Here is a 26,607-nt window from a genome sequence, read left to right on the forward strand (position 1 = left end):
AAGAGACCGAGGCTGAAATCCAAGCTGTACCAAGTCTAAAAGGAATGGTAGTGGCCAACTGGGGGAGGCTGGGGCACCTAAGGGAAGACACTCCAGGAAACATGAACTCGGAAACCAAGGCTGCTTCTGTCCTCTAGTGGCTGCTGGCTAGCACAGCAAGTATCAGCTTCAAGATGGTGGGCGTTGTTTCCGGACTTGTAAGTTATGTTGTGCTTCTTAATCATGCCTGGCCCATAATTCCCTTTCCACAGAATATATTTTGTTTAATGACAGTAATTCCTAAATATTTTTCAGTGCCCCTTTGAAGTCCTTCCAGGCAGGTCTTCTTTGTGAGCACACAACAGAAACACAACTCAAATGTGTTTATGTAAGAAGGGGCACTCACTGAGTCCCAGACAGGAGAAGGAAGGGTGTGTGCGAATCCCTGAAGGGTTGCCTCCGGGACTGGATCCTGGTCTAGACTCCACAGACTTTTCACGAAGGCTTAGTGCCTCATAGGGGCTGTGTCCACAGAAATTCAAAATGCAGGCTCTGGGTCCTGTGCAAAGCTCCTTAGCTCTGCAGAGTTCCAATTCAGAATACAAACATGGACACACCCCCTTGCAGCTCAGGGGCGGGACCTGTGACTGGCAGTTCTTCCTAAGAAACCAAGGTGGTCCTGTTCCCAGAAAGAAAGGGAGGTGGAAGGTTTCTGCCCTGTTGGTCTGCCTTACATGGGGCACCTTGCCTTCCAGACCCATCTGCCATTGCCACCTAAAGCTTAGACAGTTTGCACAGTTCAAACCAGCATATTTACGGGAGTGATGACATCATAGAACCAGGGTTCCAGAAGGCTGGGGTGGTCAAGAACACATGCCTTCTTGAGAAGAAGGAGAACCATTAGCCAGGTGGGGCTGGAGAGTGCTTGGTGAGGAAGAGGAGGTTCCTGCCACAAACCACCTTGTCCTGTAGATCCTTCCAGAAGGCCCTGGGCTGGCTGGGAGTTAGGGCCAGAGAAGTAGGTAGGCTTGGAAGCTGGATAGAGCCCCATGATGGGACCACTGTCACCCCAAGGGGAATGCTTGAGGGGTGTAATTGCCCAAGGCAGACCTTTCGGCATCCCAAGGCTCTGAGAAACCTATCTCAGAGGGACATTCTGAGTCAGGATGGGGATGGCTGCATGAATCTGTCAAACAGCAATTTGCTATTTACCTGAAATCCTAATTCAACAGGGCCATTTGTTCTCTTTGCAACAACAGAGCGGGGTAGAGAGAATGTCCCTCCCGAGTGCATGCTGTGTGGCAAAGATAGGCAGAACAAGAGACCAGGAGGCAAGCAAGGTCACCAGAGAAGCCATCTTGCCCCTGCAGATGCTGAGGGGAAGGTGGAGGGATTCTGGCCTTTGCTATCAACACCATACACCTGGTTTAAAGGGAAAGACGCATATCCTATGACAGGAGCAGGCCCCATGTGCTCTCATGGAATGAGCATTTTAAAGGAGAAAACACAGTTATTTATATACTCTCTTCTTCATTTCTTCATCATTAGACCCAGGCTTCCCATCCTTGGCCAGAGCACCTCACAAGAGTTTATGTATCTAGAGGTACAGAGTGTCCCTTTGTCCCTCACTGACAATGTTAATTTTAGTTGCAAGGTCAAAACACTGTCTGGGTTTTGCTAAGCAATATGGGGAGGACCAAGACCATGTATACAAACCCTGATATTCCTCTAGCTTCCACCACCTCAGACTTGGTACCCATGATAGTTCTTGTTCAAACCAATCATCATGCCCACACCATATTCCTATTGTAGTCCAGAAATCTGCCACATTCCTAGGAGTCTCAGTTCCACTTTGTAAGAAACACGAAACAAAGTCTTGGGTGTTTATTATGTATCTTAATCATACCATCATTCTGATTGGGTAGGTATTAATAAATAAATTTTCATTTCACACATGGGGTCCAGAGAGATAAGTATGTTGTTCAAAGTCGCACAGCAGCCCAGCCTTTGATAGCTGGCAGTGGGTGGGAATTCAGAGTCCTTGATCTTCAAACACACACACACACACACACACACACACACACACACACACACACACACACACACACACGAGAGAGAGAGAGAGAGAGAGAGAGAGAGAGAGAGAGAGAGAGAGCGCGCATTAAAGTGCAGGTTATTCCTATAACAAGATTACTTTTACTTGCTTTCTGACATGCACCTTGACAGAAACAAGCCAACAGAATCTACAAGTAACCCACCAGGAATTGCACAAGGCATAGTTTGCAGAGGTGAAGGTCGTGTTTCACGTGTCTGGGAGTATGGCTTGGGGGAGATCGGCACCCCAGTGTTGCAGTCCTTCCTCTGAAGGCACATGCTCAAACACATACCCCAAATGCTGGTGAAGCACAGTCTACTCCCCTCCTTTGTCAGCCTTACTCCCCGTCCTGCACCCAAATGCTGCCTGTGCCTAATTACAGGAGGACCTGCAGATGAAGCCAGGGTGGTCTTGATTTTGAGCTGTTGAATCTGGGCAATGGGTATGTGGAGGATCATGAGATTACTCTCTCTCTCCTTTTGTGTTTCAATTTCCCGTGACCCAAAATATGATATGAATTAAAAAAAAAATGAGCTGAGTGTGGTGGCTCTTGTCTGTGACGCTAAGCCTCTGGAAGCAGAGGCAGGAGGATTGCTGAAGGCCAGCCTGGTTACATACTGATTTCCAGGATAGGCTTGGGCTGTAAAGCGAGAATGGGGTAGAGGGGCACTGAAACTCACCAGGCTTTGAGCACTGAGTGAGCAGGAAAATGCGGTTTCTCTCCTCAGATCCCCCGGGCTCTCAGAGGCTGGCAGGCACCTCGTTCCTTTCGATGATGATGAAGGTGCTGCTTATCTGCATGGCAAGTTGCCTCCTGGTGGTGAATGGTGGAGACCTCATCAATCGCTGTGCCTTGGCCAAGATACTGCATGAGGAGGATTTGGATGGGTTTGAGGGCTACTCCCTGGCCGACTGTGAGTGCTGCTGCCTCTCCACCCCTCCTCTCTCTCTCTCTCTCTCTCTCTCTCTCTCTCTCTCTCTCTCTCTCTCTCTCTGTTTTTCGAGACAGGGTTTCTCTGTATAGCTTTGCGCCTTTTCCTGGAACTCACTTGGTAGACCAGGCTGGCCTCGAACTCACAGAGATCCGCCTGGCTCTGCCTCCCGAGTGCTGGGATTAAAGGCGTGCGCCACCACCGCCTGGCCTCTCCTCTAGCTCTCTTACTCCCTTCGATCCTTTGCCATTTGTCTTTCAAAGTCAAGTTCAAAGAACCATCTCCCGCCCCCACCAAGAAGCCTTTCCCAACACGCCGCATTTAAACCAACAACTATTAACTGAGCCCTTATTATGCACCACTGTTTTCAATGTAATCAAATTCTTTCCCTCACCGTGATCACATTCTAGGAGGGCAAGAGCGGCAACAAGCACACACGCAGACATAAAGTCTTGGCTGGCGGTGACACACGCACTAAGTGTGTGATGCAGGCCTATGATTCCCAGAGTTGAAAGCAAGAGGGTTACTATGAGGCCAAGCAGGGATAGATAGCGAGTTCTTGTCTCAAACAAGCAGGCGGAAAAAAAAAAAAAAAAAAGGCTTAAGGGGTCAGCAGACGGCTCAGCAGGTAGAAGCACTTGCCCTGTGAGCCTGACAACTGAGTTTGATCCCTAAAACCAACATTGTTTTGAAAAGTTGGAGCTGGAGAAATGGCTCAGAACACCTGGATTTGAGCCCTAGCACCATGTCCAACAGCTCGCAACCATCTGCAACTCCATCTCCAGGGAGCCTGATACCCCTGGCCTCCACAGGTACCCTGAAGTCTCACACACACAGACACACATAATTAAAGATGACACTGTTTTACCACACCTATAATCCCAGGACTCTATGGCGAAATGAGTGCAGAGGAAGGGAAAGTAGCCTGAAGCTCACAGGCTCGCCAGCCTGGAGTCTGTGACGCAGCTGCAGAAACAAGAAAGGCAAAGAGGAGAACTGTCTCCCAAAAGTTTTCTAACTTCAACACACATTCTCATTCTCATTCTCTCTTTGTCTCTCTTTCTCTGTCTGTCTGCCCACCTGCCCTGCACCCCCCTCCACACACACTTTAAAAAAACCTTAAAAACAAATACATGTGCAAAGGTAACTACTGAAATGAGGAGGTCAGAGACAGACTCTGAGGAAGTGACCCTGGGCAGTGTTGAATGAACCGACAAATATCTCGAGGAAAGGCATTCCAGGCCAAAGGAGCAGCCAGTGCAAAGGCTTTGTCCGTGGTCCTGCATGGAAGGGCTCTTTCCTTTCCACCTGAAATCTGTGCACACCTGCCTTGTGACACTTTCTCCACTTCTGCTGCTGTGTGTGTGTGTGTGTGTGTGTGTGTGTGTGTGTGTGTGTGTGTGTTAAGCACATACTTTTGTTCTAGGCCCCTTGAAGTCAACACCAGTCCATTGGGCTGTGCATAGTCCTGGCACACAGTAGGTACTCAGCAAGTGCAGAAAACATAAGTGGGTGGAAAGATGGGGGGACGGCTGTACAAATGGCCAGGGCAATGGACCGAAGGACGGATGGAGTCTGTGGGTACTTCTAGCTCTTCAGGAATAGCTAGCCTCTTGGGCCTTGTTCCCTCTCCGGATGCCTTGCTCCCACTTTTGTTCAGTGGATTCCTTCCCACTCAGTTTGCATCCTTCTAACGCCTGAGCCTCTTCTCTCTCTTCTAAGGGCTGTGCTTGGCTTTTGTGGAAAGCAACTTCAACACATCAAAGGTGAACGAGAATGTAGACGGCAGCTTCGACTACGGCATCTTCCAGATCAACAGCCATTACTGGTGCAATGACTACCTGAGTCATTCGGAGAACTTCTGCCACATGGACTGTGAAGGTCTGGCTGGGAGCCCTGGGGTGGGAGGGCTGAGAGAGGAAACCAGGCTCCACTTACAGGCACAGCCTAGGCATGTCCTTCCAGGGATGGTTTAAAGAGCAAGGAGTCCCTTGACTGAGCAGAGGAATCGCTCCATAGTCTTAACGCCCCATCCTTGCATGGGGTCTGGAGGGTCCCTTGAGGAGGGTCCAGAAAGGCTCTTACTGGCTGGGAGAGGCACTGCAGGCACACTAATTAACAACATGTTATATATTGAGCACATCCTATGCATAGCTCATTTTATCCATCCTTCCACACAATAGAAACTTTATGATCCCTGCTTCCCAGAGGAGCAAGTTGAGGCTCAGAGACCTTCTAAGGGTTGTTGTCTTTGGTACCACCTATTTGGGAGGCTGAGGCAGGAGGACTGTCTGAGCCCAGAAATCCAAGGCTGGCCTGGGGCCATACAGTGAGGTGCTATCTGAGGAAGGGAGGGGAGGAGGGAGGGAAGGAAGGGGGAAAGGAGGGAGGCAGCCTGGAAATGTGACTTGTGGCCTTAAATGCTCAGGTATAACCATTCACTTATTCCCAGGCTAACGGCCGAATTAAAGGCCAGGTACAAATTTCTTGCCTCAAAGCTAATCTAGGAGGCTTGACAGGGCCAGTGGCTCCTTCCTACCCTAACATTCTTGGGTTTCTCACCCACAGACCCCTTTATAAGCAGGACTTTTTCTTGGCCCGTGTGTTGTCTGTTTTTACACCCCTTCCTCCCAGAAATCTGAAAACTCTGGGTGAGCTGTTACCTACCCTGGCTGGAGGAACAGCAGTGGGCAGGCTCAGTCTCCTCCTGGCCCCACTTCCCATCTCTGGCAGCCACTGCAGGGCTATCCAAATGGGCCCCTAGGATGGAGGCCTTGCCTAATCTGGAAGCGCTCAGGCCCTAGGTTGACAAGTGCAGGCAGAGACAGTGTCTGTTTAGTCTTTGGGTTTAGCCTTTGAACATATCACAGGTGACCTCCTCTTTCTTTTCAGATATGCTGGGTCCCAACCTCCTTCCATCTATCCACTGTGCGAAAAAGATTGTGTCTGGATCAGGAGGGATGAGAAACTGGTGAGGAGGACGGGTAGGATTGAGTTAGGAGGAGCATACGACAGAGCGAGAGGCAGTGGACAAGGACTTGTGGGCAATCGCTTACAAAGGTTTAGAAAAATACGGAGCTGGAGAGATGGCTCAGTGGTTAATATCACTGACTGCTCTTTCAGAGGACCCTGGTTCAATTCCTAGCACCCATAGGACAGATCACAAACATCAGCAACTCCAGCCCTAGGGGAACCAACACCCTCTTCTGGCCTCCACTGACATTGCATGCACATGGTACACAGGCAAATACTCTCACATACAAAATAAAAATGAAAATCTCAAAAAATTTAAAAAAGGAAAAAGATGGGGTAGTGAATAGCACTCTTTGACATAAGACCTGGCGTTGGTTCTTTCTGTTCTGTGATATTGAATTAATAACTTTTCTTTCTTTCTTTTTTTTTTTTTTTTTTTTTTTTTTTTTTTTTTTTTGGTTTTTGGTTTTTGTTTTGTTTTTCGAGGCAGGGTTTCTTCGTGTAGCTCTAGCTGTCCTGGAACTTGCTTTGTAGACCAGGCTGGCCTTGAACTCACAGAGATCCATTTGCCTCTACCTTCCAATGCTGGGATTAAAGGAGTTCACTACCACTGCCCTGCAATAACTTTTGATTGTAATAAGACAAAGCAACATGAGTTAGCAGAGGAAAACTATTTGTTCACATGTTTAAATACTTTGTTACTTATTTTTAGTTTGTGTATGTGTGTGGTATGCATGTCTGCATACATGTGTGTGGAGGCCTGATGTTGATGGAGTCTTTCTCAGTCTCTCTTCACCTTATTCATTGAGCATTCTCCAAACTGTACCCAGAGCTCACGGATTTGGCTAGTCTGGCTGAGCAGTTTGTTCCAGGAATCCCCTGTCTCAGCCCTCAGAACACTGGAATTCGAGGTGGACAGGCCTTCCTGACACTTACGTGGGTTTTGGGGGGAATTCCAGCTCTGGTCTTTATGTTTGTGAACCATCCCCAAGCCCAGAAATTTATTTTGAGAGGATGTCTCTTACTGAGCTCACTGAAGGGATGCAGCTGGGCGTCAAGAGAAAGTTGGAACCTCAGGAGAGGCTTCTCATGGCCAGTTCTGCTTCCACGGTTTCCACATTCAAGTCACCAATCTCAGCAGACCAGCATCCCCTGCTCTCCAACCCACAAGACAGCATCCCAAGTCTGTAACTTAAAGTCCTTGGAGGATGGGTTAGTCAAGTTCTGCTCAAAGTTCCTGATACAGCGACTCTAATTGGTTCAGTGTGAACCAGTGTTTTCCCCCTTGATCCAACCGCCGAAAACATAGCGAAGTCATAATACAAGCGTGTCTCCTGCAGAGGCCTTTTCATAATCAACAATATTTCCTATTAAAAGGGACTCCTTAGTGGGACAGATACCTCAAAGTTTTCAGCTCCTCAAAACTGGAGGCATAGGGGACCACTTAACCTTTTCTGTGCTTCAAACTGGACCTAAAACTAATATAAATGCCCATATACAGGAACTGGTAAGAATGCAAAGAGTTGTAAGTGTTGCATCCTCAAAACAAGATCCAGGAAGGAAACTTAATGATCATCAGGGCTGATCCTTTTTGAAGGGGAGATTCAAAGGTTGCAACTAGGATTTTGTTTTAATTAGCTCTAAATCCTATAGAATAGTGACCCCCACCTTCAAAGGGAAGTGAGGAATTGAAAATGTGGATGCTTATGAATGAGGGAAGAGGGCAAGCCCCAGGAGTGAGGGAACCTCAAAGAAGACTCAGAAAGGACAGCCCAGTCAGGAACGAAGTGGACTCTGGGTGCTGCTTTGCAGGGAGGAGTCTCCAGTACTAGATCACACGTGTGGAGAAGTAGCAATTAAACAGGACAAAAACCTTCTCTTTTTACTCCACAGGGTAGAATGGAGGTTGCACTGTTCAGAACGGCCGCTCTCCTATTGGATGACAGGATGCCATCTGGGATGAACCAGGGTGCAGACCCCCTGGAGAGTCACTCCAGAACCCCCGTTCTACTGGAAGATTCTTCACTACTTCATCTTCTTGTTTTCACCTCATACTATTTTCTTCTCTTCCCACTCACAAGTAAAACTGACCAGAGTCCCAGGGGAAAATGTCTTACGGAGGTTCCCTGCTTGTGTTCATCCAGACCCAGTTCCTTTGTTCTAAACTGTCATTTGCAAACCAAGAAGACGTCAAATAAATACAATTATTTTTTAAAAATTTATTAAAGCATACTCTGGGCAAAGAATGTGTTTATTTAGTTCTTAATTCCACTTACATTTGAGTATGTACCACTTTAGTGTTCTAGGCATGAGAAAAAGGAAGACTGACATACATATATATATATATATATATATATATATATATATATATATATATATCTGCTGCTCTTAAGGGATTCACAATTAAGTTAGTGAAGAAGAGACAGCCACAGACATTACAGTGGGTGATAAAATATTTACTAAAATCTATACTTGTTGCTTAGAAACAGTATCAAGCTATTAGTAATTACACCCAGACAACTATTTTTACAGGTTAATAGAAGATTCAGATATAGGTAGCCAGTGGGGCTGAGGGTCTGGCATTGAAATGGAGAAAATGGTACTGAGATAAAAACATGGTAACAGGTGCCAATGACTTGGAGAGAATGAATGAGAATCTAGATTATAAAAATTTTTTTTTTAAAAAAAAGTAGACGAGGACCAGCAAAATGGCTCAGCAGGCAAGAGTGCTTGCTGCCAAGCCTGAGGACCTGAGTGCAATCCCAGGAACCTACATGGTAGAAGAAAACTGACTTCTGGAAGTTGTCCTGATCTACACACCTGTGCAGTGGTATGTGGGTGTACACACACACACACACACACACACACACACACACACGTGCATGCACGCACATGGAAGCTTTTCTGGATAGGATCTGATTGGTTTGGCAGGAGCAGACATGGAGTATAATTTGCTTAAGGACAAGGCACAAAGGCAGAAAAGGGACAGCTGGGGAAGTGTCCTGCACACAGCCACTATCAGCAGTGTCTAACTAAGCTGGAGTGTTAACATGGGCCGCTTATTCCTCCACCCAGGGCCTTAACTGCATCAACAAAGGATCTGACTGTTCACTAGCTTCCTGAATTCTGTATTTCACAAGCTAGAAGAGCCCCACATTAGATACTTGTCTTGCTGCTGTGTCAAAATACCCGAAAAACCCAGGGTTTTATTTCTTTTCTTTTTTTTTTTCTTCGAGATAGGGTTTCTCTGTGTAGCTTTGTGCCTTTCCTGGATCTCGCTTTGTAGCCCAGGCTGGCCTCGAACTCACAAAGATCCGCCTGGCTCTGCCTCCCGAGTGCTGGGATTACAGGCGTGCGACACCACCGCCTGGCTATTTCTTATTTTTCATTCTTTGGCTCACAATTTGAGTGTCCAGTCCATCACGGTTGACATGGCAGCAGGAGTGTGAGACTAATTGATCACATGGCATCTGCAATTAGAAAGCAGAAAGAGATGCATGCTGATGTTCAGCTAGCTCACTTTCTCCTTTTTGATTGGTCCAGAACCCCAGTCCAAGGGATAGTGCCACCCACATTCAAGTCGGTCTTCCTTCCTCAGTTAAAACTTTCCTGGAAATATCCTCCCAGACACACCCCATGGTGTGTTTCCATGGCGATCCTAAATCTAGTCAAGCTGGTAAGGATTAATCATCACAAATTCGAACTTGATTTCAATACTTCGTTAAGAATATTACAACTAGCCTCAGCATTTTTGGTAAAATAATTTCTAGCATCAAATTTTTATGGAAGTCATACACGCAGGAGAGGGGAATATAATACAGTTCATTTTATAAAATTAAAAACTAATGTTGTCGGGACTGGAGAGATGTCTCAGTGGTTAAGAGCACTGGCTGCTCTTTTAGAGAACACAGGGCTTAAATTCCTAGCACCCACATGGCAGCTCACAACTGCCTGTAATTCTAGTTCCAGGGGATCCCACACCATCTTCTGGCCTCCGTGGGCAACAAGTATGTGTGGTGTACAGTCATACATGCAGGGAAAAGCACCTGTAAACATTAAAATAAAATTTACTTTAGTTATTTTGTTGAGGACAGATGAAAACGTCATCACAGACCAGTATGGACCTGAGGACTGTCACTTAGAACTCAAATGTTCTTCAGTCCTCTCATCCTCCGAAAGCCTAGAATTATTGAGCCTTAGGGCTCCCTTCTCTCTGAGCGTTACTCCAAGTAGCCCATTGTATCTCCTGGAACACCTTTCTTAGGTATATCAGCTCCAGTATTTATGTGGGTTCATTTTGATCCCTTTCCAATTTTTTCTTCTCACTTAACTCACAGCTTCTCACACTCTCCAAACTCCTCATATACACATCACCAGGAACTCCAGGACAAGCAGGGACATATCTTTAAAGGTTTCACGCTAGACCCCTAGTGGTTGAATTCTTAGTTTTGCATATTTAAAACTCTTTTAAAGTTAACTCAAAGGACCCCATGTTTAGAAGTCATTTCCCACCAGTTCAACAGCGCTGACTGTATTTTAGACTCTTTCGGAAGTGAAGATGAAGCCAGCTGGATCCTGTATGTCTACCCTTGAAAAAATGCTTGGTTAGGAGCACTAGAGTCAACTCTAGCGTTGGAGCGGTGCGGTTGGAGCTGAGGATTATACAACCGAGGTTTGCGGGGTGAGAAGGGTAAGGACGAAGCTGGCCCGGCGCGGGCCACACCCTTTGCACGTGCACCGGTGCAGGCGTTGCTCGCCGCGCAGGCGCAGTGAGGGGAGGAAGTAGGAGTTGCACCAAGAGCGCGAAAGCGTTGAGTGGAAACTTGAGCTCTGGGCCCTCTGGTGGAGGCTGCACTGAGGACGGGGGATGGACGAGGCCACCTCCTGCGCCTGGGGAGGCCGGGTCCCTCCCCCTTGGAGCTTCGGACACAGGTTCGGACACAGTGAGGCAGCGGGGCGCCCTTAGCCACCCGCCCTTCTCCCGCAGTCGCCGCCGCCTCCGAGGAAAAGCGTCTGTCCGTGCGGGGAGACGGGCGGCGACTCGTGGGAACTGGGGCGGGAGATGAGCGCTCACGCCGTGGGCCTCCCACAGCGTTCTCTCTCCGTTCACAGCGTTCTCCCAGTTTGCCCGTCTGTTGATAATCCGGGCCTTCCCGAACGCTGCGGCGGGCCCCGGTTTCCACACCATCATCAGCTTTTCCTGGGCCAGGGACGCGCGGACAGCCCCGAAGGCTTGAGAGCCGAAGCCTCCTCTTCAGACGTGGTCCGTGAAGGTGGGTACAAATGAGGGAGCTGGAGCGAAGTTGGGTTCAGCCTTAGCGTTTGTAGGGCTCTCTGGTTCACAAGTGCATCCCGGTGTATTTTCACTTGAGCCGCGAGGGCTCCAGGCTTCCTGGATGGTTACATGATTTTTTTTTTCCAGGTTTGCAGCAGTGACTGGTGTAAAGAGGTCAAACCCAAGTGTACTCATGTAGAATATTCTGCATCGGGTTTCTGTTGCCTTTAAATTTAAGAAATCACAGGAGGTTAGCTGTGTTGCTTTCCTGTACATTTAAGATGTGTGAGTTTGACAAACTGTCCGTTGTAACCATTTCCCAGAAAATAGGCTTCTTTAATGTGCTGTAGAAACCCTCTTCATGTCAGCATGCCAACTGCTTTAATTTCCCAGAGCCTGCCTGGGGCCACATCTATGTCTCTCAATTCAAACACCTGTCCTTTTCAAGGACCGTTTCAGTTAATGATTGGCCACCTGATCTGTCTTTTTGCTTGTCTTTGTCCATGTAGCTTTCCTCATCCACTTTTATTGACTCTGAGAACTTTCCTTAGTAGGGATCCCTATTACACCATCTCTGCTTCTGTACCTTGTTCAACACTTTCTTCCTTCTTCGTTCATCCACTTCTAATGATGGAGGAGTTCATCTGTCATGCATTGTTTAATTATTTAATTGTGTCTGTTTTCTAACCTGTGACTAGGTCCAGGCATTTATATAGTATAGATGTCACTGGAGAAATTACAAAACAGTAGTGAGTTTTTCCTGCTTTTTGGAAACTGGGACTATTTCATAAATCTTAGGTGTTAAGAATCTTACAAGGGGGCTGGAGAGATGGCTCAGAGGTTAAGAGCACCGACTGCTCTTCCAGAGGTACTGAGTTCAATTCCTAGCAACCACATGGTGGCTCACAACCATCTGTAATAAGATCTGGTGCCCTCTTCTGTATACATAATAAATAAATAAATCTTTAAAAAAAAAAAAAAAGAATCTTACAAGTTGCCGGGCAGTGGTATACACTTTTAATCCCAGCACTCGGGAGGCAGAGCCAGGTGGATCTCTGTGAGTTCGAGGCCAGCCTGGGCTACAGAGTGAGATCCAGGAAAGGTGCAAAGCTACACAGAGAAAAACAAAACAAAACAAACAAACAAAAAGAATCTTACAAATTAAGCCCATCATTGAATAAGTGAAGTCATAGTTAGTACAGAGTTTAAGTATTCTTTTAGCTTTGGTGAATACAGGTAGTTCCTACCTTGTTCCCCCTGACACATACCTTTTATAAACATAGAAAAGAGAATGATGGGTTTTTTTTGTTGTTTTGTTTTTTGTTTTTTGTTTTTCGAGACAGGGTTTCTCTGTGTAGCTTTGCTCCTTTCCTGGAACTCACTCGGTAGCCCAGGCTGGCCTCGAACTCACAGAGATCCGCCTGGCTCTGCCTCCCAAGTGCTGGGATTACAGGTGTGCGCCACCACCGCCCGGCTGAGAATGATGTTTTTAAAAGCACCTTAAGAGAAATTTTTACTTCATTTTCTCTTCATGAAGGAAGATGATTACCAGCAACCACTGGGGTAAGCTTATCTTAGGTGACAGCTCTGAGCTTCCTGCTTGTCCAGAAAAGCCCAGTGTGACTCGTCACACAGCCAGTCTTCCTGGCAGTGCTGGGCATGCCAGCTTTCTAGCGGGCAATTAGTTTTAGATCTTCAGATAGAACAATTTCATTTTTAAATCATTTATTCACTCATTCAGTCATTCAGCTGACGTACTATCAATCCTCTACTAGATGGTGTGGACTGTGCTTGATTTTTGGGATAAGAAAAGAACAAAATATATGCCTATCAGGGGCGAATTAGGACTTGTGATGGAACGAAGATTCATAAACAGATCCACAGGTTACTAATAATGCTTTGACTTATTTTGTATTGTTGAAAGTTTAGAAATATATATGTGGTAGTTTGAATCTAATTGGCCTCCATAATCTCATAGGGAGTGGCACTCTCAGGAGGTGTGATTTTGTTGCAGTGGGTATGGCCTTGTTGGAGGAAGTGTATCATTGTTGGGGCAGGCTTTGAGGTTTCCTATGCTCAGGGTACTGCCCAGTGTCTCAGTTACTTCCTGTTGCCTGCAAGCCAAGATGTAGTCACCACCATGTCTCCCTGCCCGCTGTCATGCTCCCCATCATGTTGACTATGGACTGAACCTCTGAAACTGTAAGGGAGCCACCCCAGTCACCCTAATTAAATGTTTTCTTTATAAGAGTTGCTAGAGTCATGGTGTCTCTTCACAGCAATAAAAACTTGACTAAGACAATATAACACTTTTCACAATTGGAGTAGACATCTTGAACTAGTGGTATCTACTGTACTGTAAGACTGGGAATTCGCTTAATTGATAGAGTGAGTGCATGCCTAGCATGAAGCACCAGGTTCTATTTCTAGCACCACATTAAAAAAAATGAAAGGTGGGCATAATGGTACACACTTCTAATCCCAGCACTCAAGAGTTGGAGATAGGAGGATCAGAAGTTCAACATTGTCCTGAGACTCAGAAGAGAATCCAGTTATAGGAGACATTGTCTCAAAAAAAAAAAAAAAAGATTCACAGTGACTTGTAAAATATTTATAGAGTTAACATGAGGAATAATTTGTATCTCACAGAAGTGTATTCATTCAGATGAGCCTCTCATAGTTTTTGTTGCTTGTAAAATTTATAGAGATAGGTGTATTTCTTCCTTTTGATGGATTAGTAATTTGGAGAAGGGTTGGTGGCAGTTTCATTTCATCTGCATTTTGGATCATATTCTGAAGTAGGACCTACTAGGTGTGAAGACTTAAGCATTTCTTTGCTCCCTCGAAATGCTATGCTTTCTCTGCAGGACTTCCTTTCATCGTGACTGTCTCCAACAGAGGGCAGTTAGTAAATCCTGCGTCCTGGAAATGATGCAGAAAGTACTGTGACTTAAAAAAAATAGCATTTATTTGGGGTTCTCTATACATAGTTAAAATGTTCTTCACATCCACTCTGTAAAGTGAGCATTGCATTTCAAGTATATCCAAAATGAAGTCTTTGGCAGGTTATGATATTTTAAGTCTGTTATGACTAGGTTTGTCTTGGCACCAGACATAAGGCAGCTTGACATCAGGCCCTTGTAATGGCTCACAATACCAAGAACTAGCAAATTACTACTTTGGTTTCCATTGATGGCCAAACAAGGATGAAGGAAAACTTTGTAGACTTTGACCAACCATACTCTCAACATTCTAATCTTGGACTTTAGATAAAAGGATTGAACTGGATTATGTGAGAGGACAACTATTGTTGAAAGTAAATATATATATATATAAATTGGCCCACCATCTACAATTAATCACCTTAATCACTTTGATAGTCCATAAATTTCTCCACTGTTTGTGTAGTATGTAATAAAAATGCCAATATCTGGTAGTTCATTCGCAAATCTTAATTGATCTTGAAGCTGTAGGATAACTCACTGTTAGCTGGGATTATTGTTTATTTTTTAACTCTTTTCATTAAAACTCTAGGTGTTCTGTGGATGTAGCTCAATGGTAAAGAGCTTGCCTAACGTGCGAGGCCCTGGCTTTTAGTGTCAGTAATGTCAGTAGCGCGCGCACACACACACACACACACACACACACACACACACACACTTACTTCTAGAATGGACTTTAATTCAAATCCCTAACAGCTTCATGAGCTTCAGTTCTTTTCTTTGGTTCTGCTGTGCTGCAGAAGTGGTGCTGATGTCCCATGAAGACAGAAACCCCCGAGTTGCTGGCGCTGCCAAAGAGCCTATGTATAAGCTGCAAGAAGCTCTGTTCTCAGTGTGGGAAAGGATGCATTATTATTAATTTATTCCTCAAATTCCCTTTTCAGTGGCAAGTTCTTGTTAAGCATATACTTGACAGAACTTGTAAATTCAGTCGGGGAGCTGACTTACCTGCCCACAAGCTTTGGAGGAAGGAGGAAATCATGTTTCTCTAGTTCCTGATTAAGGACTTGCTTTTATGCTAAAGTAGTTGCCTAATCTGAATATCTTAGAGTCTTCAGTTACCTTGGCAAATCATTATCCAAATATTTCCATAAACTCCTGTGTGAATTAGTTTTTTGGGTTTTTCTCCTTTTTGGTTGTTTGAGACAGGGTCTCACTATGTGGCCCTGGCTGTCCTGGAACTCACTTTGAAGACTCAGAGATCCACCTGCCTCTGCCTCCCAAGTGCTGGGATTAAAAGTGTGAACCACTACCACCTGGCCAAATATTTATTTCTTTGACTGCTTGTGGAATGGCTTAAGCAGTAATAAATCAAATGTAGAAAAGGTATTCCAGCTGATTCTGAGGGTTTTTTGTTTTCTTTTTTCCTAGACTCCATGGTTATAGGGCTAGGGTGTCTAAGTCAGAAGCAAGGGTGTTAGTGATGGAGTGGAAATCACACACATTCCTCAGTGTGTGATTTAAGCCTTGATCCACAGGAGGCAAGAGTCTGCAGGAAGTACAGCTTCCATCTGCCAATTTGAAACCTGTGAGTGTGTGGGATTCATACCACATTCCTGGCTTAGATCCCTAAACTGGCACCAGAAACTTCTGGAATAGATTGAGGTGGTGACAATGAGTCATACCAGATTGTACCTAGACTAGAGCTGGGTAGTCAGACCCTGTGTTGTGTCTGCCTCTCCTCACTTAGGATAATGGTCTAAGAATTATGGGTATACTTTTGTTTTTTAAACATAGAACAGTTACTATTACAAGCATTTTAAATTCATCTGTTTGGTTGGACCTAGGACAGTTAGCATTCTGTGTAATAATGGCTCAGAGTCCCCTTGTGCTGCTGTCAGACATTAAGATTTAGTCATTATTTAAGACACATATTTTAAGATAGCTATTTTCATTATCTTAACTTTTGAGTTTAGAAATAAGCTTTCTTGGACTGTGAAACAGAATTACTGATAATTATATACAGAAGGTTATATATTAAGAATGTGGTAAACATGGGGGTTGGGCGACGCTTTAATCCAGCATCGGAGCAGAGCCAGCGATCTCTGTGAGTTCGAGCAGCTGGTACAAGAGCTCCAGAAAGCACAAAGTGACAGAGAAACTGTCTCGAAAAAAAAAAAAAAAAAAAAAAAGAATGGGGTAAACAGAAAAATAAAAACAAGTCTAAGAAGGAATTCAGTGGTGGAATAATTAAAAAGAGAATAGTGGGAGGTTATAGCCATTTCATATATTGAGTATATATTATACCAAGAGTCTATATTATCCCACAAGAAAAGCAGTGGTGCAGATGGAAGCCCCGGTAAGGTGCAGCTGCTGCTAAGTTTGCACAGGAAGCTTCCCTTTGTATTTAACTAAAAGCCCTTTTTGTTTTCTTGAAGAGACCATTTAAGTTTTCAACAGGTTGCAGGTTTAAACAACTGTGGTGTGTGTGTGTGTGTGTGTGTGTGTGTGTGTGTGTGTGTGTGTGTGATGTTCTTGAGGTTGTAACTTTCTGAGTTCTTTCAGTCTGGGTGGAGTGAACCTCTGTGTACATTGAGGTGTCAGCAGACATCAGAAAATGTTTGTGTCCTGACAAATTAATATCTGAGTAAAGTCTAATGGCCAATCTCTTCATAAAGAATGTATCACTTGCCGGGCGATGTTGGCGCACGCCTTTAATCCCAGCACTCGGGAGGCAGAGCAAGGTGGATCTCTGTGAGTTCGAGCCAGCCTGACTACAAGTGATCCAGAAAGCGCAAAGCTACACAGAAAACCTGTCTCGAGAAAACCAAAAAAAAAAAAAAAAAAAAAAAAGAATGTATCACTCCATGTTCCTAGGTTAAGGAAAGGCAGTGGGTAGTATAACCGCCTAGGTTAGCACTGAGACAGAACAGAGAGAGCATTGGGACTATTACAGATTGTGGATGTCAGTCCCGTCCCCTCCCCCCCCCCCCCCCCCCCCCCGCAAAGGTGCATGTAACTAGAGTAGTGAGTAATTCTCTTCTCAGATAACATGAACCCTGAAGTCTCTTAATAATTCTTACTCATCTGTGTAAGACAGCAGAATCTCATTGAGTCTGTTAGCTATATCCTTTCTGAGTGGCCTATCCCTCTGTTTCTGTATGAGATGGGCTTATGGTTAATTTTGGAACATAGGTACAAAGCTATATAGCTCAAAGTACTACTGTAAGCTGTTACAGTTTATAAGCATCCTGCTTACCCATATGTATCAGTATGTAGTATGACATAAAATGTTTTTAAATTTGTAAAGAAAGTGTGACCATCAAGTGAGAGATGTAAAAGACTATAGATATAAAATGCATTTTGGTAAAGAAGGTTAAAGAGAAAGATGCTTTCAGATGAGAAAGGATTGTAGGTGGTAGTTTTGTCCTAAAGTAAGCAGTGTTCCAAAATGTACATCAAAATTGAGGACAAACAGACAGGTTAAGCACATTGCAGAAGGTCTAAGTTAAAAAGGTCTGTGAGAGGTAAAACTTGAAGATGCTATTGTATTATTAAGTTTACAATTATGGCCTGCAGATAACTTAGTGGATAAAGGTACTTGCCACCTCACAATGCAAGCCTGGTGACCAGAGTTCCAACCCTGGAAGCCTCTTAAAGGTGAAAGGAGAGAACCCACTCCATATGCTGTCCTTTGACCTCTGCATGCATGTTGAGGCATGTGCCACCATACAACAATAATAAAAATGTCTGACTATTATAATTAAAGGTTATTTTTAAAGTCCTAACAACAGACATCATTTGATGCTTATTTCATGGATCAGTCTACTCTGGACATTAGGGAAAAAAGCTACAGAAGCAAGAAACAGGGTACAAATACTCTAAGATAACTTTTCAATTTGGCTTTTGGAGTTTTCTACAACAAAGTTGAAAGAGAATCCAAAAGGGGGAATCATCACAGACAAGAGAGCAAGCAGAATCCAACTGGGACCCTGCCTAGTAATGGTTTTGTAACAAAGGTCAGCTGTCATAAATAAAGGGCGGGGCGGGGGAGGCCTGGTTGCCAAGGTTCCCTGAGCTCAGGGGGCTTTCATTCAGTTTCCCACCAGTGTGGGGCAGCACTGTGGATTGAGTCCCTACTGCATGTCATGTCTCTACTGCAGTTTGGCGCACGAAGGCTTCTCTTCACGTGGCAACTTTTGTGGCTGCTGGCCCTGGCTGTTCCCATTCCAGAGTTCACTGGAGACCCAGTCCAGTTGACTTCAGAGCCCTGGATGCCAACCAAGCTCTGGTCTTGGCACCCCTCTGATCGTCCACCTAAATCCCCACATACTCGAGCACCCAAGACAGACACAGGGGCCGTTGAGGATCTGGGGTCCTCTGCTTCCACAGACGTGTTGGTCCCACTTGAGGAGTTGACTGACAGTTTACTTCCGTTCCAGGATCCCAGTACTTCTCGGGAGCCGAACCCAGAGCCTGAGGAGCTTGCTGTTTCACATCAGGATCTGACCAACAAGCTGATACCACCTGGGAAGCAGCCAAAGAACCTTTTAATACTAAAGGGGGATCAAATTCAGGCTCCCATTGTACCTTCACAGTTTAGAAGTACTCCCAGTCTATCTGAGGCTACAGATCACCAATTGTATGAAATAATTGTTCCACCACTAGACAGCCGGAGTTCAAAAGCAACAAAGTTCACTGTTTCACCCAAGGAGTTGAAGAAAGATCTAACTCAGCATAAGAAACTTGCTAAAGTGGTTGTTGGAAAACCTCAAAAAATCATGGATGATTATTATGAAGATCTGAATATGAATGAAACTTATTCTTACAACCTTCCTCTGCAATCCCAGGAGAGTGCAGATGAAGCGCCAGAGCTCTTAGAACAGGTTGAACCTGACCAGTTGGAGACACAAGTTCAAAATCCAGAGAATCCCCTTCAGGATGCTCCAGATTATTTCCCACAGCCCCCTGAGGAGGATGAGCCTTTAATCCCAGCTCACCGTCCTCTTCCTTCTGAGGAACGACCAGTGCATCCTGAAATAAATGGTTCACCTCCAAATAGAAATAAAGCTCAGCACTCAAACTTGCGAAATGTCACAGTGAATCCTGTTGATCTTGAGACAGTGACTTCAGAGGCAGATACGGAAGCACAAGCTACTCTGAGCCAGCCACGGACCCTAGGGCAGTTTCCAGAGAGTTCTGAGTTGTTGGAACCTTCATCAACCCAACACGAGGCCCCAGATGAGATTTTAGAGCTTCCTGAAGACCTTGAAAATTCTGGTAGCCAGCTAGAAGCTCTGGCTCCATCTACAAAGCTCCCTGAAGAAATCAGTCTAGTTGAGCAAGAGGCTACAGTTCCAGTTCCAGAATCCTCTATGCAGAGTGTAGTTGAAACTCCACTAACCACAATTCCACATCCCAGTCAGGATCAAGTTCTCCATTATACTTCGCCCAAGATTACAGTCAAACCTGTAGATGTGGTAGTTACAATAACTTCTGAACCTGGAAAGGAGATTGAGTCATCTCCATATGAGGAAGAGACTCCAACTCAGACTCCAGGTCCTCTTGTCGGAGCTGAACCTTCTGGGTATCCTGAGGAGGTTGAATCTTCTGGAATTGATTTGGAATCTCCAATTCAGTCTCAAGAGAATGCAGAGGAGTTGGGGTCCTTACCAACCCAGCAGGAAGATCTGTCTCAACATCTGGGCCCTGTTTTGGAGGATGAATCTTCTCCCAGTGAACTGGAGCAGCCAGTTCAACTTTCTGAGTCTCCTGAGGAGGTAGGATCAGGTTCTGGAAACCAGCCTGAAGCCTCAGTTCAGCCTGCAGAGGTCCCTCCAGTCGAGCAGGAGGCTCTGCTTCAAACTGCAGAGTCCCCTATTGAGAATGTAGGTGAAACTTCACCATCTCACCAAGTCCAGCCAGATCAGAGTGAAGAGCACCATTATCACTTGCCACATGTTACAGTTAGACCTGTGGATGTGGCCCTCACCATAACTTCAGAGCCTACCAAGGAGACTGAATCTTCTCTTGCCCAGCAGGAATCCTCAGTGAATCCTTTGGAGTATGCTGATGAGATGGAACCCTTTCTGAATGAGGAGAAGCCTCCAGCTCAGGCTTCTGAGCCTCCTGAGGAGAGTCAATTTCAAAGCCAGCTGGAGGTACCAGCTCCAGCCTTAGAGTATGCTGAAGAGTTTAAACCTTCTGCAACTGATCAGGAACAAGCAGCTCAGTTTCCAGAGCATCATGAAGTGACAGTTTTACCCCCAGGTCACTATCAAGCTCAGCATTCTAGCTTGTCAAATGTGACTGGTCAGCCTTCAGATCTGGAGATTACCATAACAGAAAAACCCGTAGCTGAGATGGGAACTTCTCCTGTGTACCATGAGGCTACAGCATCTCCTGAAGAGGTTGAAATGCCAAATCAACAGGATATTCTGTCTCAATCTCCAGAACCTATTTTGTATCATAAACCTCTAAGCCAACAAGAAGACACAGCTGGAATATCACAGATCTCTGAGGAAGGACAACCCTTTCCAGACCAGCAGGAGTCTCCAGAACAGATTATAGAGCAGCCTAATGAAGAGGTAGCTCAACCTCCAGATTACCATGAGGTAACAGGTCCATCCCTGGGTCATGGTCAAGTACATCCTCCAGCATCACACAATGCACCAACTCAGTATCCAACTATCCCAACAGAGGAGCAAAATTCTGTAGTTGGTCAAGAGGTCCCAACCCAGCCTGAAGAACTTCCTGAGGAACCTGCTCCAGAACAGATTATAGAGCAGCCTAGTGATGAGGTAGCTCAACTTCCAGCTAACCATGAATTAACAGTTCCATCCCTGGGTCATGGTCAAGTTCATCCTCCAGCATCACACAGTGTCCCAACTCAGTATCCAACCACCCCAACAGAGGATCAGCATTCTTCAGTTGGTCAAGGGGTCCCAACCCAGCCTGAAGAACTTCCAGAGGAACCTTCTCTAAGTCAGCATGTTAGCTCAACTTGGCCTTCAATGACAGATACATATTTTTCACCTGCAGATCTAGAGGCAATGTTCAGAACTGAGCATTCAAAATCATATAAAACCACCGTTAAACATGTGGACCCAGCACTTAGCATAACTCAAAAGCCCTCTCTGGAGATTGGATCACTTCCATTTCCGCAGGAGGACTTACTTGAGCCCATAGATTCCACTGAACAAGGTAAATTTTCACAAATCCAGACTAGTGCCCTTTCAAAGCCTCCATATGTCTTCGAAACTGAATCTCCAGCCTTCCAAGAGGCCATAGCTCAGACAACATATCACTCTAAAGAGGTGCACCTTTCTTCAGCTCAGCAGGAAGCCTCAGAACTGCCTCCAGGTCACAGTATGGGAATAAGACCTTCTTTACATCAGCAAATGGCCGCAGACCTCCATGAGAATCACACTCCCAAACCACTGAAAAATACTGTAACTCACATTCCAACACACAAGATGATAGTTCCAAGGCCAGATAAGGATCGAGTAGAGTCTACGTCATCACCTAATGGGTCATTTCGGACTTTGGACCTAGAAGTTACTGCAACTTCAGAAAGTATTCCAGAGGCTGAGCATTTACCGAAGAGAACTATAAATCCACAGACTAATTTTCAAGGGGAAATTTCACACCCAACTAAAACCACAGTTCAATCTTTGGATCTGGAACTTGCCATAAATCTACAACCTACTAGTAAGGACAAACTTTCTCAAACTATTCAGGAGACCACAAATCAGATGATGGGACCACATAAAGAGGTTGTAGCTCAAGGTCCAGAATATAATGAGATGACAATTCCAACACCAACTGAGAATCAAGCTGAGTATCTAGTATCACCCACTGCCTCATTTCAGTCCTTAGACCTAGAACTCACCGTAAGTTCAGAGCCTACCAGAAAGCCTCACCATCCTACAACACCCCCCAAAACAGGGCACTCTATGGTGATACATCCAGAACATGTTCACATTCAACATCCAAACCCAACTAAAGCTACAGTTCAAACTTTGGATCTGGAACTTGCCATAACTCCTCAACCTATTGTTGAGGGAGAATTTTCTCTTAGTATGCAAGAGCACATAACTCAGATTACAGAGCCACCCGAAGAGGCTGTAGCTCCAGCCCCAGTGTATAAAGAAGTCACAGTTCCAACACCAGGTCAGGCTCAAGCTGAGTATCTGGTTTCACCCAATGCCACATTTCAGCCCTTGGACCTGGAACTCACCATAACTTCCGAGCCTACTAGAGAAGCTCACCATCCTATAGTTCCAAAGCAGACAGTAATAGTTCATCTACCAAAGCGCCCTCTGGTGATACATCCAGAACAAGTTCACACTCAGCATCCAAACCCAAATAAAGCTACAGTTCAAACTTTGAATCTGGCTCCACAACTTATTGCTAAGGGAGAACTTTCTCAAAGTATGCAAGGGACCACAATTCAGATTACGGAGCCACCCGAAGAGGCTGTAGCTCCAGCCCCAGTGTATCAAGAGGTCACAGTTCCAACACCAGGTCAGGCTCAAGCTGAGTATCTGGTTTCACCCAATGCCACATTTCAGCCCTTGGACCTGGAACTCACTAAAACTTCAGAGTCTACTAGAGAGGCTCACCATCCTACAGTTCCAAAGCAGACAGTAATAGTTCATCCTCCAAAGCGCCCTCTGGTGATACATCCAGACCAAGTTTACACTCGGCACCCAAACACAGCTGAAATCACAGTTCAACCTTTGTATATGGAACTTACCAAAACTCCACGACCTACTTTTGAGGGAGAACTTTCTCAAACTATGCCAGAGAACACACTTTATCTTACAGAACCACCTAGAGAGATTGTAGCTCCAGCCTCAGTGTATCAGGAGGTGACAGTTCCAGCACCAAGGAAGGACCAAGCTGAGTATCCAACAGCACCTATTGTCTCATTTCAGCCCTTAGACCTGGAACTCACCATAACTTCAGAGCCTACCAGAGAGCCTCACCATCCTACAACTCCAAAGCAGACAATAATAGTTCATCTTCCAAAGCGCCCTCTTGTGAAACATCCAGAACATGTTCATGTTCAGCACCAGAAGCCAACTCAAGTCACAGTTCAACCTCTGGATCTGGAACTTACTGTATCCTGTCAAACTACTGCTGAGGAAAAACTTTCTCAAACTGTGCAGAAGAGCACAACTCAATTTACAAAACCACCTAAAGAAGTAGTAGCTCCAGTGCCAATATATCAGGAGGTGACAGTTCCAGCACCAGGTCAGGCTCAAGCTGAGGGTTCAACATCTCTTGTATCATTTCAGCCTTTGGATCTGGGACTCACCATAAGTTCAAAGCCTACAAGAGAGGCTCACCATCCTACAACTCCAAAGCTCCCTCTGGTGATACATCCAGAACATGTTCATACTCAGCATCCAAACCCAGCTGAATTCACAGTTAAACCTTTAGATCTGGAACTTACCATAGCTGAGGGAAAGCTTTATGAAAGTATGCAAGAGACTGCAACTTATCTTACAGAACCACCTAAAGAGGCTGTAGGTCCAGCCCTAGTGTATCAGGAGGTAACAGCTCCAACACCAACTCAGAATCAAGTTGAGTATCCAACCTTACCCAGTGTCTCATTTCAGCCCTTGGAACTTGAATCCACCTTAAGTTCAGAACCTGCTAGAGAGACTCACTACTTTATAACCTCCAAGAAGACTGTAAGAGTTCATCCTCCAAAGCACCCTCTGGTGATACATCCAGAACAAGTTCATACTCAGCATCCAAACCCAGCTGGAGTAACAGTTAAACCTTTGGATCTGGAACTTACCATAGCTCCACAACTTACTGGTGAGGGAGAACTTTCTCAAAGCATGCAAGAAAGCACAACTCAGATTACAAAACCTCCTAGACAGGTTGTTGTAGCTGAGTATCCAGTTTCACCCAGTGTCACATTTCAGCCCACAGACCTGGAACTCATAACTTCAGATCCTACTAGAGAGTCTCACCATCCTACACCTCTAGAGGAGACTACAGTTCCTCCTCCAGAGTACCCTCTGGTGATATATTCAGAGCCTTTTTACAATAAGCATTCAAATCCACCTAAGGTCACTGTTCAACCTTTGGATCTAAAACGTACTGTAACTCATCAACCTACTAATGAGGGAGAACTTTCTCAAAGTATGGAAGAGGGCACAACTCAGATTACCAAACCCCCTAAAGAGGGTATAGCTCTAGCCCCAGAATTCCAAGAGGTGACAGTTCCGATACCAATTCAGGGTCAAGCTGAGTATCTAACACCAGCCAGGATCTCATTTCAGTCTCTGGACCAGGAACTCACCATATCTGCTCAGCCTCCTGCAGGGACTCACTATCCTCTAGCTCTGGAGCAGACTACAGTTCATCGTTCAGGTCACAATGTGCTGCTAAACCCAGAACTTGTCGCTCCTATTACAAGAACTCTAACTGAAGTCATAGTTGAACCTGATGATTATATCCCATCTACGGTAGGAAACATTACTGAAAATTTGCAGAGGACCACAGCTAAGGTTAGAAAACCACCTAAAAAGGTTGTAGCTCAAACTGTAGGATATGCGGAGGGTGAGGTTCCAGCTCTAATTCAGGATCAAGCTGAGTATCTAACACCACCATATCAGCCCTTAGACATGGAACCCACTGTAACTTCAGAGCCTACTAGAGAGGCTCATCATCCTGCAATTCTCAGTGAGACTAAAGGTCGTCTTCCAATGAATTCTCAAGTGACACTTCTAGAACAGGATCACATTCAGCATCCAAGCACAACTGAAATCCCGGTTCATCCTTTAGATTTGGAAGCTGCCATAACTCATCAACCTACTCCTAGGGAAGGACTCTTTGAAACTGTGCAAAAGACCTTCTCCCAGCCTGCCCAGCTACATGAGGGGCTTGGTACCAAAGCGCCAGCGTTTGATGATAGTAAAGATGCAATGCCAGGTCATCAAATTCAGCATACAGTGTCACACAAGGTCTCAGTTAAACATCTTGATGTAGAGCATGCTACTACTGAAGTATCTAAGATAGAGGGTGAACTTTCTGAAGCCTCAGAGAATATTACTATTCCCCCTCCAAATAACCCTGAAGAGACACTCCCACCTCCTGACAAGATTCAGGTTCAACCTCCAAACATAACTCACTATTTACACTCAGAATTTTCGGTTACTCGACAACCTAATACAATGGTTAAACGTTCTGCTCGTATGAAGGACACCCCAGCTCAGACTTCAGAGATACCTATGGAGACTGTAGCTCAATCTCTAGAGCATTATGAGATAACACCTCTAACTTCAGTTCATGTTGAAACTCAACATTCATATTCATCAGCTATAGAGCCTGAGCATTCTGAAGTCCTAGAGTCTGCGCATCCTGAAGTGCTAGGGACTACATCTTACCTAGAGTCTGCACATTCTGAAGTCCCAGACACTATATTTTATCCAGAATCTTCACATTCTGAAGTTGCAGAGACTACATTGTATACAGAGTCTGCCCATTCTGAAGTCCCAAAGACGACAGCTGCTTCTAGAGAGGCTTTGGATTGTAGAGTCTTAAACACTGCAGCTATTTCTCCAGAGTCTGCACATTCTGAAGCAACTACAGCTGCTTCTACAGAGGATGCAGATTGTAGAGTTGCAACAATTATAGCTATTTTTCAAGAGTCTGTACATTCTGAAATCCCAACAACTACAGCTGCTTCTAAAGAGGCTGCAGATGTTGGAGTCTCAGCAACTGCTGCTGTTTCTCCAGAGGTTGCACATCTTAAAGCCCCAACAACTACAGTGGCTACTCCAAAGTTCCCTGAAATGACACCTCTACCTCCAGATCTGGCTGAGAAACAGTATCCAAGCCCAACTGAAGTCACAGTTACATTTTTCAAAGTGAAACTTACCTCAACTCCATATCCTGAAAGTTCTAATACAGAACAAGATTTAGCTATGGAACAAAATGCCTACTTGTACACCGACATCTGTGACTTCTGCTTGTGTGAAAATGAGACACTGTTGTGCATTCATCTTAGCCCAGTGCGGAGACTCCAGCAAGTGCCTGTGCCAAAGCCCGACACCTACAATGACACTTTTGCTATCTTGTAAGACTCTCCTTTATTTCTGTTTTACAGCATGCCTGACATAGCACCCTTTTCCTCAAAGCCTTCCTGGACCTTCTTTGTCACCCAAATTCCCATTGATTGACTTTCTGCTCTTACCTTCTCTTGTCAGCTTTTCCTTGTCCTCAGTTCCCTTCTTCCTCCAGTGTCCCTTCTCCAGTCTTTTATTTATGATAGCCCTTCTTCTTTTTCTGTATTCATTCTTTTTTAGCCCCATTATATCATTGCTTAACCTTTGTTCTTCTGTTTCATGCTGCCCTGTTAATAATTTATCTTATTAGTGAGGGTGCACC

The 26,607-nt window shown here is 45.1% G+C and overlaps 2 protein-coding genes across 10 annotated transcripts in view; both read left to right on the forward strand.

Moving 5' to 3' along the window:
* Positions 1-841: 841 nt before the first annotated feature.
* Positions 842-8,225, forward strand: Lyzl6 (lysozyme like 6). Of its 2 annotated transcripts, none has more exons than XM_037201227.1 (5): positions 842-887; positions 2,803-2,988; positions 4,729-4,887; positions 5,899-5,977; positions 7,873-8,225. In XM_037201227.1, the coding sequence occupies exons 2-5, from the start codon at positions 2,847-2,849 to the stop codon at positions 7,940-7,942; spliced, it is 450 nt and encodes a 149-aa protein (XP_037057122.1). In that variant the 5' UTR covers positions 842-887; positions 2,803-2,846; the 3' UTR covers positions 7,943-8,225. The 2 variants fall into 2 exon arrangements, with proteins under 2 accessions (XP_037057122.1, XP_037057121.1); XM_037201226.1 differs by having other exon boundaries at positions 852-1,001.
* Positions 8,226-10,943: 2,718 nt separating this feature from the next.
* Positions 10,944-26,607, forward strand: part of LOC114702267 (leucine-rich repeat-containing protein 37A3-like) — a 52,614-nt gene continuing 36,950 nt past the window's right edge. For 4 of the 8 annotated variants that reach the window (XM_028882661.2, XM_037201569.1, XM_037201570.1 and 1 more), the window contains exon 1: positions 17,964-26,296. In XM_028882661.2, the coding sequence (XP_028738494.1) occupies positions 18,345-26,296 (7,952 nt within the window). In that variant the 5' untranslated portion in view covers positions 17,964-18,344. Of the gene's footprint in view, positions 11,253-17,955; positions 26,297-26,607 lie in introns of those variants that run through there. The other 4 variants (XM_037201572.1, XM_028882662.2, XM_037201574.1 and 1 more) reach the window with 3 other exon arrangements.

This window comes from Peromyscus leucopus, chromosome 8b (genome assembly GCF_004664715.2).
Source record: "Peromyscus leucopus breed LL Stock chromosome 8b, UCI_PerLeu_2.1, whole genome shotgun sequence".
Classification (NCBI taxonomy): Eukaryota; Metazoa; Chordata; class Mammalia; order Rodentia; family Cricetidae; genus Peromyscus; species Peromyscus leucopus.

Coding starts and splice junctions, on each gene's coding strand:
- Lyzl6 (XM_037201227.1), top strand. CDS start 2,847: ATGATGATGAAGGTGCTGCTTATCTGCATGGCAAGTTGCCTCCTGGTG. Junction 2,989..4,728: donor GGGCTACTCCCTGGCCGACT/GTGAGTGCTGCT, acceptor CTCTCTTCTAAG/GGCTGTGCTTGGCTTTTGTG. Junction 5,978..7,872: donor TCAGGAGGGATGAGAAACTG/GTGAGGAGGACG, acceptor TTTACTCCACAG/GGTAGAATGGAGGTTGCACT.